The 18,546-nt window shown below is 41.7% G+C and overlaps 1 protein-coding gene across 2 annotated transcripts in view; it reads left to right on the forward strand.

Annotated features, from left to right (window-relative positions):
• Nucleotides 1-18,546, forward strand: part of tmem65 (transmembrane protein 65) — a 57,600-nt gene that overhangs the window by 20,442 nt on the left and 18,612 nt on the right. Inside the window, exons 3-4 of one of the 2 annotated variants that reach the window (XM_055634836.1) lie at nucleotides 1,095-1,166; nucleotides 16,220-16,264. In XM_055634836.1, the coding sequence (XP_055490811.1) occupies nucleotides 1,095-1,166; nucleotides 16,220-16,264 (117 nt within the window). The remainder of the gene's footprint in view (nucleotides 1-1,094; nucleotides 1,167-16,219; nucleotides 16,265-18,546) is intronic. The other variant, XM_055634837.1, reaches the window with a different exon arrangement.

Raw genomic sequence — 18,546 nt, forward strand, 5'->3', positions numbered from 1 at the left:
ACGTTTGGTCGCGCTAGACACATGCAATCGCATGCTGGTGGGACAGGCCCTTTACACTTAAAAAAGGACACAGTACACAACATAATTCAACACAGACGTCCACCACAGCATTCTTCACTGTGGTGGAAGGCAATACATTGCAGACAGTCCTCCTCTTCCTCCCCCTTTGTTCGCCCGTGGTCGGTGCCCTGACCCTCCGTAGTCACCCCTACGGACGGCCCGATGTTCAAGCTCTCTGGTCGGGATGGTTGAAAATCCGACGTTGGGACAAGTCGAGCACATCTGTAGCCCGGATCTCCCAAATCGGCCATCTCTTTACCGGACACCACGGCTTCCAGATGTTCTAGGCCGCAGGCTGGCGATCGGAGCTCTTCTCCGGCGAGCCCCAGCGAGGGATCGCCCGCTCCACGGTGAGAGGTTCGCTCCACGTCGGCTGCCAGAAGCTCCACAGACCGAGGCTCCAAGATGTTGTAGGCCGCAGGCCAGCCGGCGGAGCGCTCCTCTGGGGGTCTGCGATATTAAAGTCTGCTGCTGAAGCTCTGGGCCCAACTCTGGGCAAGGCCGCACCAAACCAGCTGTAAGGCCGCGGGGAGGGGGAGCGAAGAAGCAACAATGAACAAAGTTTCATCTCCGTCGAGGTAAGTGCCAATTAGAAAGTATGGCTTCAATAATAATACCATGACAAAGTGGGGTTATAATCTTACAGTGAATTTTAAAAGCAATTACACAAAGTTCTTACCAGCATTATACATGTGGTTGATCATTAATGAATCATTTGGTCCTTGGTCTATCACTCAAGAAAAATTGTAGATTGTAGCACTGGAGAAATAGAACCTATTCCGTTTGAAGATGCCTATTGACTGATTCTAATATTCGCACTGTTGCGTTTCTTAGGTAGAAGACAATAGAACAATGAGCGTGTTGGATAATTAAGATGTTTTTTTTCTTTGAAGGAGGTATCATACCCCTGGTTGGAGGGATGAAAGATATGGGTGCTGTGGCAAGTTATACTTTTAACTTGTGAGAAATGCATTAGTTATACTTCTTCCAGAATAAATGGTTAACAAATGTGGTGCTTGTATTTAAATTTATAGCAGTTCCCAGACATCGCTATCCCAGAGCCCAGATTGCCATAAGCAGGAAGTGGCGGGAGCAGGCAACTGCAGGTGATGCTGGTTGTTTTGCTGTGTGTCCAAACCCCAACCATTGGCAGATTGCTGTTGTGCTTTGGCATGCTGTTCCTGGCTAACATCTGGTCTGGTCTTCATGTTTAATTATCTGACAAAAGTACTGGTGGTGTTTGTGCAGTTTTAGCTTTTCTGTTGCTTTTATCGTGTTGTGCTTCTCTGGACACCAGCTGATATCCAGAACAGCTGTTCAGAAATGTAGCTTGCATAGTTTTCTTTCCAACATCATCAGTACATTATCTGTTGTCTTCAAACTGCAGCATTATATCATGCCTTTCATTATATTAATCTGTTAACATTGCATGTTGTGAAATGTCCTGTTTTTTGTGATTGACACGTATCGATTAATTTAAACTAAATGTTTTGGGTTTGGAAGTTATGTTGAATGTTAAGATTTTATGGCTTATCAGACATATTGCACCATAACAATTACATAGCATTTGAACTTCACCACGATGTGTCATTTTGATGCACCAATCCTGCAGAGGCTTGGCCTTAACCTTGCTGCCACATACAAGTATAAACCTTTGACAATACAACACATAATCCTCCGCCATTTCCGCCACCTCCAACGTGACCCCACCACTCGCCACATCTTCCCATCTCCCCCCATGTCTACCTACCGCAAAGGCCGCTCCCTCCGCAACTCCCTTGTCAATTCTTCCCTTCCCTCCCGTACCACCCCCTCCCCGGGCACTTTCCGTTGCAACCGCAAGAAATGCAACACCTGTCCCTTCACCTCCCCCCCCCCTCGACTCCATTCAAGGTCCCAAGCAGTCGTTCCAGGTGCGACAAAGGTTCACCTGTATCTTCTCCAACCTCATCTACTGCATCTGCTGCTCTAGATGTCAGCTGATTTACATCGGGGAGACTAAGCGGCGGTTGGGTGATCGTTTCGCCGAACACCTCCGCTCAGTCCGCAATAACCTACCTGAACTCCCGGTGGCTCAGCACTTCAACTCCCCCTCCCATTCCCAATCCGACCTCTCCGTCCTGGGTCTCCTCCATTGCCAGAGTGAGCAACAACGGAAATTGGAGGAACAGCACCTCATATTCCGCCTGGGTTGCTTGCATCCTGATGGCATGAATGTTGAATTCTCCCAATTTTGCTAGCCCTTGCTGTCTCCTCCCCTTCCTTAACCCTCGAGCTGTCTCCTCCCATCCCCCTGCCCTCGGGCTCCTCCTCCTCCCCTTTTTCCTTCCTTCTCCCCTCCCACCCCCCCATCAGTCTGAAGAAGGGTTTCAGCCCGAAACGTCGCCTATTTTCTTCGCTCCATAGATGTTGCTGCACCCGCTGAGTTTCTCCAGCAATTTTGTGTACCTTCAAACCTTTGACTTGTTTGTTTGATATACCATCGTATAACAGTGGGGATAAAAACTGGAGAAACTGTTTCAGTCTTGGCATGATATGCCATGAGGGGTGAGATGCCGATTTGTAGATACCCACCACCTTTGGAATGCAAAGTATCTGAGATGCTGTCAAGTTGTCACACTGTCAAGAGTGTTTTATTGTCATATGTCCCAGATATAACAATGAAATTCTTACTTGCTGCAGCACAACAGAATATGTAATCGTACTGCACTGTAAACAATATGTCTGAAGAAGGGTTTCAGCCCGAAACATTGGCTATTTCCTTCGCTCCATAGATGCTGCTGCACCCGCTGAGTTTCTCCAGCACTTTTGTCTACCTTCGATTTTCCAGCGTCTGCAGTTCCTTCTTAAATAATATGATCACATGTCTTGATCGTAAATGCTACAATGTTCAAAGACTTATATGCCTCTTTTATATTGTTTTATTTTTCATTCATTTTGTGGATCTGGGCATAGCCAGCATTTGCTATCCATTTCTAATCACCTGTGATGAGACTGTGAGGATAACCAGAATCTACTGTGGGCTCTGTGGTGCTCTTTCATCTTTCCTGTGAAGGAATAGAATAGCAATAAATGTTTAGGTCCAGGATGGCATGTGTCTTGGTGGTGGTGTTTTGATATGCCTGCTACCTTTTGTCCTCCTTGGTGGTGAAAATTGGAGTAACTGAGGCAAGTAATGGCAATGCTGACTCAGCAGCCATGGCACACTGATGATGGATAAGTGAATGATTCCTGGGATTTGGATAAGATAGCGGGCTGCTTTGAAGAGGCTGGTATTCATTTCTTCAGTGTTGGAATGAGTCATTCAGGGACATGGAGGATATTGCTTGATATTCGGGTCTTCTGTCGTATAGATAGTTGGCGAGCTTTGGGGAGTTATAGTTGGCAGGCTTTAGAATACTCAGCCATTAATCTGCTCCTGCTGCCACATTATTTACGTGGCTGGTTCATTAACATTAGTAATTGTTTTGATAATGTAATGTTGTTAAATGTTATGGCCAAGTGATTAGACCGTCTGATTGGAGATGACTCTCTGATGATTATTGCCGTGCAAATGTTGAAGAGGATAATATTTTACAAAGAATAATTCCGAGCTGAATGGTGTCCAGATCTCTGCTTGTGAGCAGGGCTGTTTCATCATGGGAGGGCTTTCAAGTTGAATTGAACACTCTTTGCACAAAGGAAGATGGTGTTGTTTTGTTGGAATTCATCATCCTAGTCCCAGGACATCAGTGCGGGAGTTCCTCGCACGGGAGTGGTGTACTAGGCCAAACCATCTTTACCAGCTTCATCAATAACCTCTGATCATAAGATCAGACCTGGGACGTTTGCTGATGCTGACAAAATGTTCAATTCCAGTTGCTTCCTTTTCTGAGTGAATGCAGTGCATACCTACCTACCTGCAGCAAAATCTAGTCAGCATTCAAGCATGGCTCATAAATGGCATATAATATTCATGTCACGCAAGTACTGGTTAAAGACCATCTAAAACAAGAGGGAGTCTAACTACCCACCCTAGGCAGTCATTTGCAGCACCCCCTACCATTGCATCTTTTGGGAGTCCATTGACCAGGCATGTAGTTGGGCCTAGTCAGAAGTTGAGTATGCTGTAGTAGGTGACCTGTCTCCTAGCAACAGTTTTCCATCATCTGCAGGGCACAAATGATGGAATACCCCACACTTGCTCGGACGAGTACAGCCCCAGTGCCCTTTAAGAAGCTCCATGCCATCCAGGACAAAGGTGACCTGTTTGACTGACACCACATCCAATTGCTGCTTGGGTGTGAACCCAATCAAAAAGGCTGCCCTTGCTCTGGATGGTACTCCCTCCACAGTTGGTTCACTTTGGCTGTGGAATGTCCATCTACACACTTGTATATTAACTCATCCTGGCTATTCCAGCAGCACCTCCCTTACCTAGGTTCAGCTGGTGCATGAAAATGCTCCCCTCCAAGGCATACGCCATCCTGATTTGGAAACCTACCCCTGTTCCGTCACCTGTTTACTTCCAACAGCACCATGGGGTGACCTTCACTGGTTCATTGAAAGACTTGCCATGACCTCTCTGAGAGTAATTGAGAGCATGTCCAGGAGTTGAACAAGAAATCTAATTAAAGCAAATGTTCCCATTCTTATCTGTGACGTGTGACGTGTGTTTGGTGTCAATTGCATCCATCACTGAGCTTTCGGAGTTTAGACTTGTTAGAAAAACACTTTGCAGTCCAGTAGTTTAAACACCAAAGATGCTGCAGGCTTTGGTTTAGCATGGGCAATTGGTGCTCTTCACAGAGAGTGAAGTGGTGAAGAAAGCAATCTTTAATCTCCCCCCCAAAAAAAATGTTTATATTTTAACGCTCTCAAAAGGGCAAAGACATAATTGGTCGATTGACAATAAACCAATCTTGATTCCAAGTTGGTAGCAGTAAGTGCCCCTTCATGTCATTTTATAGCATTGAATTCTACCCCTCGCAGTTCATTCCATTGCAGTCAATGGGTTGAATTCCAGAGTTCAAGCTCCACACTGGTGCAACAACACCGCATGACTTAACAAAAAAAAAAAAAAAAAGTTGAGTTGATGGGTAAGTAAGTAAGTTTATTGGCCAAGTATTCACATACAAGGAATTTGTCTTGGTGCTCCACCCACAAGTAACAATATATGGTATACAGTGACAGTTACGAATGACTCAGAAAACACTAAACATTAATAATAATTAAATATTAATAATAATTAAACATTAATAATAATAATAAAACATTAATGATAAAACTACATTGATCAAGCATGTGGACAAAATACCAGATCAAGGGAGGCTACAGATTTTTGGCTGTTGAGTAGAGCAATTACTCGTGGATAAAAACTTTTTATGTCTGGCTGTGGCAGCTTTGACAGACCGGAGTCGCCTTCCAGAGGGAAGTGATTCAAAGAGTTTGTGGCCAGGGTGAGAGGGGTCAGAGATCTTGCCCCATCGCTTCCTGGCCCTTGCAGTGTACAGTTCATCAATGGAGGGAAGGTTGCACCCAATCTCTGCTGATCGGACGATTCGCTGCAGCCTCCCCGTGTCGTGCTTGGTGGCTGAGCCAAACCAGACCATGATGGAGAAGTTGAGAACAGACCCTACAATGGCCGTGTAGAATTGAACCATCGTTCCCTGTGTTTAAGAAGGAACTGCAGATGCTGGAGAATCGAAGGTACACAAAAAAGCTGGAGAAACTCAGCAGGTGCAGCAGCATCTATGGAGCGAAGGAAATAGGCAACGTACCATCGTTCCCTGTGGCAGATTGTGCTTCCTCAGCTGCCGTAGGAAGTACATCCTCTGTTGTGCCTTTTTGACTGGAGTAGACCCCCACTTAAGGTCCATGGAGATGATGGTTCCCAGGAACTTAAAAGACTCCACAGATGTGACTGTGGTGTTGTTGATGGTGAGTGGGGTGAGGGGAGGGGTAATTTATGGGCTCGTATGTTGCAAGAGTTGTTCCATGAAGAGGAATCTGCAAGGATCATACCTGAGCCACAAAATGTGTTTTGAACTATTGGTGTGTAAATTTGAATGCAGCTTTGGAATGCTTTGAATTGCTTCTTCAGTGGCTGGGTTGTCCTTTGTGACCCATCATTGGGCAAGGATCTTTTCCCTGGAGGGGCAAATAAGGAATTTCTTATTGTGTGTGCAAAAAAAAAACACAGGACAGGGAAGGGTATGTGATTGACTTGAAATTGTAGTGGAATACAGTATAATATCATTTTAATTTAATTGTAGGGCAGTTATTCTGTTTCTGACGAGATGGAGCAGAGGGAAGGATCCTAAATATAATTGGCACAACATGGATTTAAACTATTCTTCCTCTGTTGAGATTTGCTGCAAGTTAGTGTCTGCTGCAGGTGATCCACAGAATCTGACACACATCTGCGATGGGTGAATTTTTGTGCAAGTACACATTGTTTTTAGTGCAACCTGGCATTGACAGCATATTATTAAAAAAAACTTAGACTTCTGTTAAATTAAAATAATAGAATCTCATCTCGGATCTCATATTTATGATAGTTGTTATTGGAAATTAATGAGTAACCATTACTATTTCACCCACCACAACAAATTTATTAACGCCTCATGGAAGCTTTTATAAGCCTTATGTCATTTTATGATCTTTCATAAAATGCCTTCTAAATTAAAAATGTACAGTTGTGAATTTTCGTGAAGTCTCGGACTTAGTCCTTCCATTGTCATGATTTAAATTATTTTTGCCCATGTTTAGATTAGTTTTAGAATAGATTCTAGATATTTTCCTGTGTTGCTGGCAAAATAACAGGACTGTCTTACCCTGTTTGTTAATGAATAATATGACATACACTGGCACAGTAATTAAGAGTATGAAACGGGAGCAGAGAGTCCCTTAAGCCGACCTCAGGAAGACAGCTGATGACGATAAAATGGCTGATTATGGTAATTTATCAACATTGCATCAGGCGAGTTGTTAATTCACTAGAGGCAGGAAACATGTTCCCGATGTTGGGGGAGTCCAGAACCAGGGGCCACAGTTTAAGAATAAGGAGTAAGCCATTTAGAACGGAGACGAGGAAACACTTTTTCTCACAGAGCGTGGTGAGTCTGTGGAATTCTCTGCCTCAGAGGGCGGTGGAGGCAGGTTCTCTGGATGCTTTCAAGAGAGAGCTAGATAGTGCCCTTAAAAATAGGAGTCGGGGGATATGGGGAGAAGGCAGGAACGGGATCATCCAACTCAGATGATCAGCCATGATCATAGAGAATGGCGGTGCTGGCTCGAAGGGCCGAATGGCCTCCTCCTGCACCTATTGTCTATTTCTAATTGCAACTAGCATGACTTTAGATGTTTTTTACTAGTTTCTTTACCTGCCCATTTTAATTATACTTGACGTGGTATTCTGTCCCCTCTAATGACAAATTAGAAAATCCTCCACCACTCCACTTGTTCTACATTTTGTTATTTACCTTAATTTATTTTGTAATTGTTCACATTAAACTCTAAAATGTTTTTTTTTAATTTGTAACCTGAATTTGAATGTTTTTCGTCCTTGCAGCAATCCCAATTCTTTGTCTGATCTTTGTGATCGACCTGTGAATTAAATCCCTTTCCGCAAGTGTCTCCTATTTCCAACATTTTCTTTAATTATACCAGTTTTCTGTTCTTGCTATTTTTGCTATTTCAGACATTTTTTAAAATAGTGTCTTTACATAATGATCTTTTGCAGCATTTTTCTCTGTGCCATCAATAATCCATTCTTACAGCTGCTGTGTTTCTCCTGAGGATTGCATTATTTTTTCCCAACGCTTTTTCGGTTTCTCTACATTGAACCACGACTTTCAATGTGTCTTTCTTTACACTTTGTAATTCGGCAAGTTTATTTATTTTACAATTCGTACTGCTTTGATTTTTTTTTTAAATGGGCTAAATGTAATAGTCTTATGGATGTCTTTCTTCAAATGTTCCTCAGTCTGTAACTTTCCATTGTCTCATTCACCTTGGAAGGTTATTTGGTCCATAATATCAAGTTCACGGTCAAGTGAGTTTATTGTCATGTGTCCCTGATAGGACAATGAAATTCTTGCTTTGCTTCAGATCACCGAACATAGTAGGCATTTACTACAAAACAGATCAGTGTGTCCATATACCATAATATCTATGCCAGCTCATTGAGCAATCCCTTTCCCTACCACTCTCCCATGCTCATCATCTGCCCTCCGAATCTTCTATCGCCCACCCACCCTTGGAGTAATTACAATCACTAATGAATCTACTAATCAGTGAATCTCAGCTGCATCGTCACCTTGAATGGCTTGTTTTCATTATAATATATGTCAACAAAATCTGCATTGGATCTAGAACTGAGACAATTCCTAACTTAATTTCATTGTTCATTTTCCTTCTGGCATCCAATTCTTGTCAAGTGTAATCTTTCACTATACAATCCTGCTAATTTCAAACCTTTATCCCTGTTGTGAAAATTAATGGTCATCGAATAGAACAATGTTTGAAATTGATCATTTAGTTGAATGCCCAGTGGCATTTTTCTCCAAAGCTGTTCTGATAGCAATCAGTTTAAAACAATTTTTTCCCCTGAAGTTGTTAATTTCCTTATTTATTGCCCCTTCATATAAAACAACTGTGCCAGAAATCCCTGGTACTGTGAATAGGCCATTCTCTTGAGTATAGCATTTGGTTACTTTAACTGCATTCCTCTCCCTGTGTAATGTTAGTCAATACTTGGTTTTGAGGAAACTTGAGTCTTAAGAATTTGGTTTGAATTCCCACTCCTAAGACTTGACAGTAAAATATGCACAGTGCATTACAGAAGAGGTGCTGCCATGTCAGCCATGCCAGCCACAGGATGAAGTCTTCAACCAGACTCTTCCACCTTTCTGTGCTGGGTGTAATATATGTTATATCGCTGCTCCTCTGTCAACATTCCTAAAGCAGCTAATCTGGATGTCACATTTGAGGTCAAATTAGCAGTGGTGATTCCTATGTTGCAATATTGCACTTCAAAAATATATTACTTTGTATATTCTGGAAAGAAGATATACAGTGCCCTCCATAATGTTTGGGACAAAGACCCATCATTTATTTATTTGCCTCTGTACTCCACAATATGAGATTTGTAATAGAAAAAAATCACACGTGGTTAAAGTGCACATTGTCAGATTTTAATAAAGGCCATTTTTATACATTTGTAGAAATTTCTCTATTACAAATCTCAAATTGTGGAGTAAACATAGAAATATAGAAATTAGGTGCAGGAGTAGGACGTTCGGCCCTGCGAGCCTGCACCGCCATTCAAAATGATCATGGCTGATCATCCAACTCAGTATCCCGTACCTGCCTTCTCTCCATACCCTCTGATCCCCTTAGCCACAAGGGCCACATCTAACTCCCTCTTAAATATAGCCAATGAACTGGCCTCAACTACCCTCTGTGGCAGAGAGTTCCAGAGATTCACCACTCTCTGTGTAAAAAAGTTCTTCTCATCTCGGTTTTAAAGGATTTCCCCCTTATCCTTAAGCTGTGACCCCTTGTCCTGGACTTCCCCAACATCGGGAACAATCTTCCTGCATCTAGCCTGTCCAACCCCTTAAGAATTTTGTAAATTTCTGTAAGATCCCCTCTCAATCTCCTAAATTCTAGAGAGTACAAACCAAGTCTATCCAGTCTTTCTTCATAAGACAGTCCTGACATCCCAGGAATCAGTCTGGTGAACCTTCTCTGCACTCCCTCTATGGCAATATTGTCCTTCCTCAGATTTGGAGACCAAAACTGTACGCAATACTCCAGGTGTGGTCTCACCAAGACCCTGTACAACTGCAGTAGAACCTCCCTGCTCCTATACTCAAATCCTTTTGCTATGAAAGCCAACATACCATTCGCTTTCTTTACTGCCTGCTGCACCTGCATGCCTACCTTCAATGACTGGTGTACCATGACACCCAGGTTTCGCTGCATCTCCCCCTTTCCCAATCGGCCAACATTTAGATAATAATCTGCTTTCCCGTTTTTGCAACCAAAATGGATAACCTCACATTTATCCACATTATACTGCATCTGCCAAACATTTGCCCACTCACCCAGCCTATCCAAGTCACCTTGCAGTCTCCTAGCATCCTCCTCACAGCTAACACTGCCCCCCAGCTTAGTGTCATCCGCAAACTTGGAAATATTGCCTTCAATTCCCTCATCCCCATCATTAATATATATTGTAAATAGCTGGGATCCCAGCACTGAGCCTTGCGGTACCCCACTAGTCACTGCCTGCCATTGTGAAAAGGACCCGTTTACTCCTACTCTTTGCTTCCTGTTTGCCAGCCAGTTCTCTATCCACATCAATACTGAACCCCAATGCCATGTGCTTTAAGTTTGTATACTAATCTCTTATGTGGGACCTTGTCGAAAGCCTTCTGGATCCACTGGTTCTCCCCTATCCACTCTACTAGTTACATCCTCGAAAAATTCTATAAGATTCGTCAGACATGATTTACCTTTCGTAAATCCATGCTGACTTTGCCCAATGATTTCACCGCTTTCCAAATGTGCTGCTATCCCATCTTTAATAACCGACTCTAGCAGTTTCCCCACTACCGATGTTAAACTAACTGGTCTGTAATTCCCCATTTTCTCTCTCCCTCCCTTCTTAAAAATTGGGGTTACGTTTGCTACCCGCCAATCCTCAGGAACTACTCCAAAATCTAAAGAGTTTTGAAAGATTATTACTAATGCATCCAAGTACAGAGCCAAATAAATAAATGATGGGTCTTTGTCCCAAACATTATGGAGGGCACTGTATGTGGAAATGCAGCAGACATTGGCTTCAGTCAGAGAAAAGGGTTGACAAAAGAACCCCCTCCTGATATTTGCCACTGTGCAAGTGTGCATCTGTGAGACTAGCCCTGGTTTTAAATTTTCTTTGGCAATACATTCATTTTCAATAGTGTGTACTGTGCATACCATCAACATTTGGCTAAATGGTATTTCCAATTGGACAATAAATACACTGAAGACTTTAAATTTCATTTTAGGACATTAACTGCCTGCCTACCGAAGAGAAAATAATGACAGATCCATTTATATTGTGACCAGACTGGGTACATTTATTTTACTTCAGCAAATTAAAGTTCTGGAGGAATTCAGTGGGTCAAGCAGCATCTGTGGAGATCGTGGAGAGGCGATGTTTTAGATTAGGACCTTTATCAGTCTGAAGAAGGGTAGTGACTTGGAAAGTAATTTATCCATTCCCTCCACCGAAGTTGCCTGACCCGCTGAGTTTGGCTCAAAATTCCAGTAACTGCAATTCAATATAATTTAAGGCAGGATAATGGGTTTGAGAGGGAAGGATAGATCAGCTATGATTGAATGGCAGAATAGACTTGATGGGCTGAATGACCATATTCTGTAGCTATGACTTGTGAGCATTTTTTTTTTGCAAATTAAATGTTTGTCTATTACTTGGAACTCGGTTTAATGAAACAACACTTCTGCAAATGCACGTAACATTTTAAAAGTGCAAAACACAATGAATTAATTTTAGAAAATAAAATAATGTGGATGATTCAGCCGTTGTCAGCAACTCTGTTCCAACTGCTTGATCAGGTCAATGATAACTAATTTTGTGACAACTAAATGTTCTTTGCTGAACTAGAATCTGTCCAGTTTTGTGTCTCTGCTTCGTATCCTTCACACCCAGAACTAACAGTGTGAATCTAACTGATTTTTCCTTGCACTTGGCAACAAGAATGAATCTTTCTAATTTTGTATGCATTCTCCCTTGCTTCAATTCCTTCAATACAGAAATAGAACAATGATGTTACTGCTTTAATACTTTGCATTATAATGCCAAAGGGCATTCTTTTTGAATCAATTTCTTGTTTCATCCACAACACTGAGGTTTGGCTCATCTTGAATGCTAATATCACTGACTTGTAACCTTTTATTGAGAATGTTGTTTGGATTATTGATCTAAGCTGAGGTTGCGTTAAATTGCACTAAATTTCATAGTTATTTTTAAAATATATCGTCCTTTCAACTCATGACCTAGCAAGGAAATACCTTCATATACGTTCTAAAGTGCAATTGAACAGAGATTGATTCCACTAGGCCTGTTGGTTGCTGTATGGATCATAAGCATAACTTTGAAAGATCACTTAAAGTTGAGAGAAACAAATATTTCTTTGTTTCGATGATCAGCCATGATCATATTGAATGGCGGTGCAGGCTCGAAGGGCCAAATGACCTACTCCTGCACCTGTTTTCTAAGTTTCTATGTTTCTCTCAGTACTAACAAATATTGGATTGTGTACTCGTTACATGCTGAACAATTTCAATTAAATCTAAGTAGCAGTAGTTTTAATATGAAAAGCATTCATTTGTTAAACATTTGGAGACTTGCTTAAACAAGCAGCATTATTTGTGACTTTCTTTCTATTCACATAGCATGAAAAACACCATCTAAATTGTAGAATGACCTTTGGGGTGAGTTGTGAACAAGGCAGGCAAATTTGCAATAATTTGCAAAGCCAGCAGAGAGAGGGCACGGTTTGACTCCAGGGATCAGAGAGAGGGAAGCAGGGGAAGACTTGACGAGTATGAGGAGGGCTGGAGACCCTTGGAATATAGGCCAGGCAACTCTAAGTGTGAGTGAAACCAGATGTCTCTTTAAAAATAAAAAGACAAGGAACTCAAAGGTGACCTTCCACAAAACCAAGTACCAGTGGATCGGGCAATGCAGCTGAGACCTGATATGGGATCCATAATTTTCACTCTAACTTGGACATGGTATTTTGACGAGGCCCATTGCTGTTTGTCATCAATATCAGCTATTTACAAGAGAATTCATAAGATTATAGGATCTAGCCTATTTATTTAACCGTTGTAATTTTATAAATTTAAAAGTTGAGAAATTGCATTAAATCTCAATCATACTTCCTCATCAAATACTCTTGTTACAAACTTATTTTATTTTCTCTCATGCATGCTGTTTCAACTGAACATTTTGGAATAAATTATCACCTATCTATCTTTGGCTTACTTTATTTTTATATAAGAACGAGCATTTATGCTCAGTTATTTTAACAAATATTTTTGTTTGGGGCTGTCCTAATTAATGGTAATTATTTCACCTCACTTGGTTGTAAATCACAACTCTCTCATTCTCAGTAATGTCCTGCTGTTCCCATATTTTCTGCCTCGCATAGCAATATGAAGTGTCCTATATGTGCACTTATATCCTGCAGTCCGTCCTTTCACCCTTTTTTATTTTTATTTTTAGTCCTGTCCGTACAAAATGTTTATTGGAGGTCGTGTTTTATGTGGTGGGTGGGGTGGGGGGAAGGGGGAAACTGTTTTAATCCCAGTCCTACCTGGTCGGAGATGCGGTTTTCTTCCGAACCGCTTCTTCGTCCTCTCTGTGCGGCCTACCATCGAGCTGGAGCAGCGCTGGAGCGGCGTTTCCTGCCGGGACTGCAGCTTCGCCGGCGGTGCAAATGTTGGGACACCTACGTCGTTGAGCTGCGGCTGCAGAGCGTCCAGCCGTGGGCGGGCGGCACTGGATTTCAACACCGCGGGGCCTGGTGTCCGAGTTCGCCAGTGTCAGAGGTCCGGCCAGCACGGCCTGAGAACTTTGGACATTGCAGTCTTCAGGGAGGAAGCGGCCGCTTCAGTCCAGGCCGCTGAAGAATGTTCACCCAACGCCGATGATCCAGCTTCGCGGGAGAGGGCCTGAAAACATCGAGTTGGCTGAGGAGGCCACATATAGACCCCGACCTCGGGTGGATTATGAGGGGGAGAACTGGGTATTTTTAGTGCCTTCCCTCGCAGTGAATTCTGCTGTGGGGGGACGTTTCTTGTTGATTTCTATAGTGTACTGTTCTGTGTCTTTTTTTCTTTTTCTTTTTTATTTTGTATGGATTTATTGACATTTAATCTGTTCAATTAGTTTAATCAATCTCTGTAAAGCACTTTGGTTCAAATTGATTTTGTTGAAAAGTGCTATATAAATAAACATTATTATTATTATTATTATGTGTTGTCAGGCAGTTCAAGCAACATCCTATTGATTTAGTTTTTGACTGAGCTGGAGCAATAATTCAAATCTATTCCTCCCCTATTCTCCCCTGCTCAGTTTTGCAGCTGTTTTCAACAATTCCATCTGCTCATCTGGAATCATTAAAGCACCGTGTCGATGGATGTATTCTGCTTGATTCTGAAATGAATATCTTTACCCACAAAGTGGCTCATTGCCAAGATTGAAACTCGCCATTTCCTGAACCCTTCCCTTGTCCTCATAGCTAATGTGAATGTCCTAATCCATATTTTTGTTCTCTGAAGTTTTAATTTATGGTGCCTACACCATGTTAGCCAGAGTTCTGTAATCTGCTCTTCTACGCAGATCTGCTCGCCCTTCCCTGCATTCCTACTGCACCATAGCAAAACTTGCCACGGGGCTAACAAGAATCTCTCACAACTCCAACCAGAAATAATTTAGCCTGGAGTTTTTCAGCTCGTATGTGTGAAGTTATTAGAACGGTATGCGCAGTGGCTTCAATTGAAGCATCTGGCACAGTAACAATTAGGAAGCATCCCTCTGCACTCTTGCCAGCATTTGTATGCAATTTGAAAAAAAGGCCTGAAGTATGCCATCAAAAGTGGAAATGTAACTTAATTTGGGCACCAATTATAATTGGAGGATTAAAATAGATCATAGACCGTGTAATGCCTGAAGTGAAAGAGAGATGATGCAGTGGGTCTATTCAATTATTTAATAAAACAATGGGAAGTCTCTGTGTAGGTTCAATTGATTGTTCAAATTTTATTCTTGCAGCTGGCCTTGTGCATCAGTTTATCTTAATTTTGCACCATTTTTACATTCCGTTCTAAAGATGCTTTTAGTGCTTCACATTACATGGTGGTCGGATCCTGAACAGGTCCTCCCCAGGTTTTGATGGGGAGATTGAGAATCCATAATATCTTAACAATATGTTCTAACATATTCAAGCAGCCTTGGATAATGCAAAATGTGCAACTTTGCTCTGTAAATATGATTCATCGATCGTTAAGCCATGTTAATATATTATCTTGAAATGGCATTTTATTTTAAGTGTAATGAAGCAAACAAGGACCATTAATACTCTAAGTATTTTTACCTTCTTCAGTTTACTTAAGACCATTAAGTATACATGTGTTAGAATGGGACCAGTAGACTTCATGGCAATGTTTTAAAGGGAGAGGGCTGGGATGAACAACATGCAAAAATAAGCTATTCGGCCCACCAAGTACATGCCAACTAGCTCTATACACTATATACCCCATACACTAGAACTACACACTAGAGACAATTGACATTTTTTTTTTAATGGAAGCCACTTAACCTACAAACTGATACGTCTTTGGAAGAAACCGGAGCACCCGGAAAAAATACACATACGGTCACGGAGAACGTGAAAACTCCGCACAAGCAGCACCCAAGGACAGGATCAAATCCGGGTTTCTGGCACTGTAAGGAAGTGGCTCTCCCTCTGTGCCACTGTGCTGCCAAGGTTGATGGATGATATTATCAATCTCTAAAATTTCGGCATTGTCAGAAATGTTGTGATGGAATGTATTATTTGTTGACCTTGGCAAGGTTGTAGAGATTTCGGTACATTTCTACTTTCATTTTTAATGACTTTTTAGGTGCTGCACACCATATTCCTCTCCAGGTTTGGACGGGGTTCCGTTCCTGGGAATAAGGCATAATCCATCAGTTCACAAGACAGAAATGCGGCTTTATATTTAATCCTGCAATATATTTAAATTTACAAAGAAAGTAGGGCTTTTAACTCGACCTTTCAGATGTTGCTGTCAACTGGTTTCCCAGCAGCAGAATATGTCTGCAGTTCCAGAACAACCAGCAAATTATTTTTGCTGGCCATCAATAGACTTGTTTGCATGCACACGTCCACCACCAATGTTCCAGCAGCTGGTGGTCCGGCGTTCCTTTAAACCGGACGAAATTACAAGAGCGCACTTGACACACCCCCCCTTGGACGATGTGGCGCCTAGGCCGGGTGAAACAACCAATCTCGACCTCATTTGGACTTCTATGCTTATAATTATCTTTCAGAATATCGATACAGTTTTATGAATTTTCTCTTTTTCTTTGCAGGGGAAATGCAAATTAGCCCTCCATCGTCGGCACAACAAAGATACGGTAATGGACTTTTATTTTTATGAGTTCTTCAGCGTCCAATCCAATAGTTAACATAGAAGTTATTATTTTTAATTATGTTCAGTAGAGCAAGTGGTTCAAATTTTGAGTCAAGAGTTTTTCTATCATGGGTTCTCTGGCAAGCCCATCTCAGACCCCAGAGCTGGTTTATTTTTACCCAAGACTCGGTCATAAGGTTGCACTTCATTTCTGGGTGTAGGAGGAGATGCAGTGTCATGGCAATGAAATTCATTCTTCTATAAAAGTGGGCACTAATCTTGCACATTAAGACTGTGTCTGGATCTCCCATCAAATAGAATACCAACATGCAAATGACATTTGACCCAGTTAGACATTGTCTTAGTGAGGATTTGAAACCCACGTGTCGGTGAGACCCCATTAAAGTATCGAAAATTATGAGGCATAGATAAAGTAGACAGTCTGAACCTTTTTCCCCCAGAGTGGAAATATCAAAGACAAAGATATGCAGACAATTGAGGGGTATTGAGCATGTGCAGGGTTAGATTATCTTGGCATCATGTTCGGTATGGACTTAGTGGGCTGAAGGGCCTTTCATGTAAATGTAGTGGGCCCCATGGACCTAAATAGTAAATCATTGATTCTCAAAAGAGATTACTCCTATACTGATGCCTTTACCAAATATTTGTAAATGTTGCTTCAGACTTTCAACCTGGGTTGACAGCCAAAGATATGACATTTTACCCTTTCCAGATCTTTATTTGGGGATAGGTGAGGTGAGCTGCCAATCAAGCCAGTAGCTGTCTTTTCCTAATATTTTCTTGCAACAACTGCCTGTGTTGTGGGTCTTCCAACTGTGAAATGTTCCAAAATAAACACAGTAAATGCTGGCGATACACCACAGGGTGGCAGTATCTGTGGAGATAATGATAAGCTTTTAGGTCGATTATCTTGCATCAGTACATAGTTAGATAAAGCAGGTTTCTAAGTTGCAGAGAAATTGTGGATGGTGGTGAGAAGGAAGGGAACGCTCTTTGATAGCGGAAAGACCAGGGCAGGGGAGAGGGGTGGTTGGTTTGGGGGGGGAGGGGATTTAAATTTTATAAACAATTTAAATAGCATGAAGCAAATATAAATTCATCAAATGTCCCCCATCTTGGGCATAATTGTTAAAAAACTTTTTTTTCAATAAGATAGATTTTGAGAGGATACAAACTATAGAATAGAATACGTTTATTGTCATTGCACAAACATCTGTGCAACGAAATTCCATTGCAACTCTTTCGGTGTGTTCATAAAAGACAGAGGATAAAAAATGAAAAAAGAACAAAACACAACAGCTATTGACACACATACACAAGATCAGTAAAGAAAATAATAAATAGGTATTAAAAACAATTAAAAAGAATATTCCGCATTATCTTGCACCCCGAATTATATTGTGCTTCCCCCAGTGTTCTCCGTTAGAGTTAAGTTATTTTATCGCACATGGGTAGAAACTAATTTTTAGTCTATGTGGAGCAAAGGCATATTCCTCTTTCTCCCAAATTAGAATGAAACAAATACCATCTCTCTATTTTAGTGATGTGATTGATTAATCATTGACTTTGGCCCAGATCGTGACTTACCATTATTGTTACGAGATTACGGAAGTGGAAATGAAAAGCAGGGAAAGATGAAGAAAATACTGAATTGTAAAACATTGAAGCAAATATGTTTTACATGTACATTTAGAATATCAGAATGTAAATTGTATTCGTATTAGATAATCCAGATGCTAGATTAAATGTGTAACATCAATGTTAATAACTTTAAAAAGACACAAAACACTGGGGTAACTCAGTGGGTCGGGCAGTGTCCCTGCAGAACAGGGACAGGCGATGTTTCGGGTTGAGAACCTTCTTCGGATTGATTGGAGTTGTGGGGGAGAAAGCTGGAAGAGGAATATGTCCCCCTCTAGTACAATCAATCAGAAGAAGAGTCCCAGCCTGAAACATGTTGTCCTTGTTGGTATCTAATGGTAGATATGTAGGTATCATTTTCACACAGAGAGTGGTGAATCTCTGGAACTCTCTGCCACAGAGGGTAGTTGAGGCCAGTTCATTGGCTATATTTAAGAGGGAGTTAGATGTGGCCCTTGTGGCTAAGGGGATCAGGGGGTATGGAGAGAAGGCAGGTACTGAGTTGGATGATCAGCCATGATCATATTGAATGGCGGTGCAGGCTCGAAGGGCCGAATGGCCTCCTCCTGCACCTATTTTCTATGTTTCTATCATGTTCCTAAGCACGGGTTATTGATTGGGGAT

This window comes from Leucoraja erinacea, chromosome 4 (assembly GCF_028641065.1).
Source record: "Leucoraja erinacea ecotype New England chromosome 4, Leri_hhj_1, whole genome shotgun sequence".
NCBI classification, from domain to species: Eukaryota; Metazoa; Chordata; class Chondrichthyes; order Rajiformes; family Rajidae; genus Leucoraja; species Leucoraja erinaceus.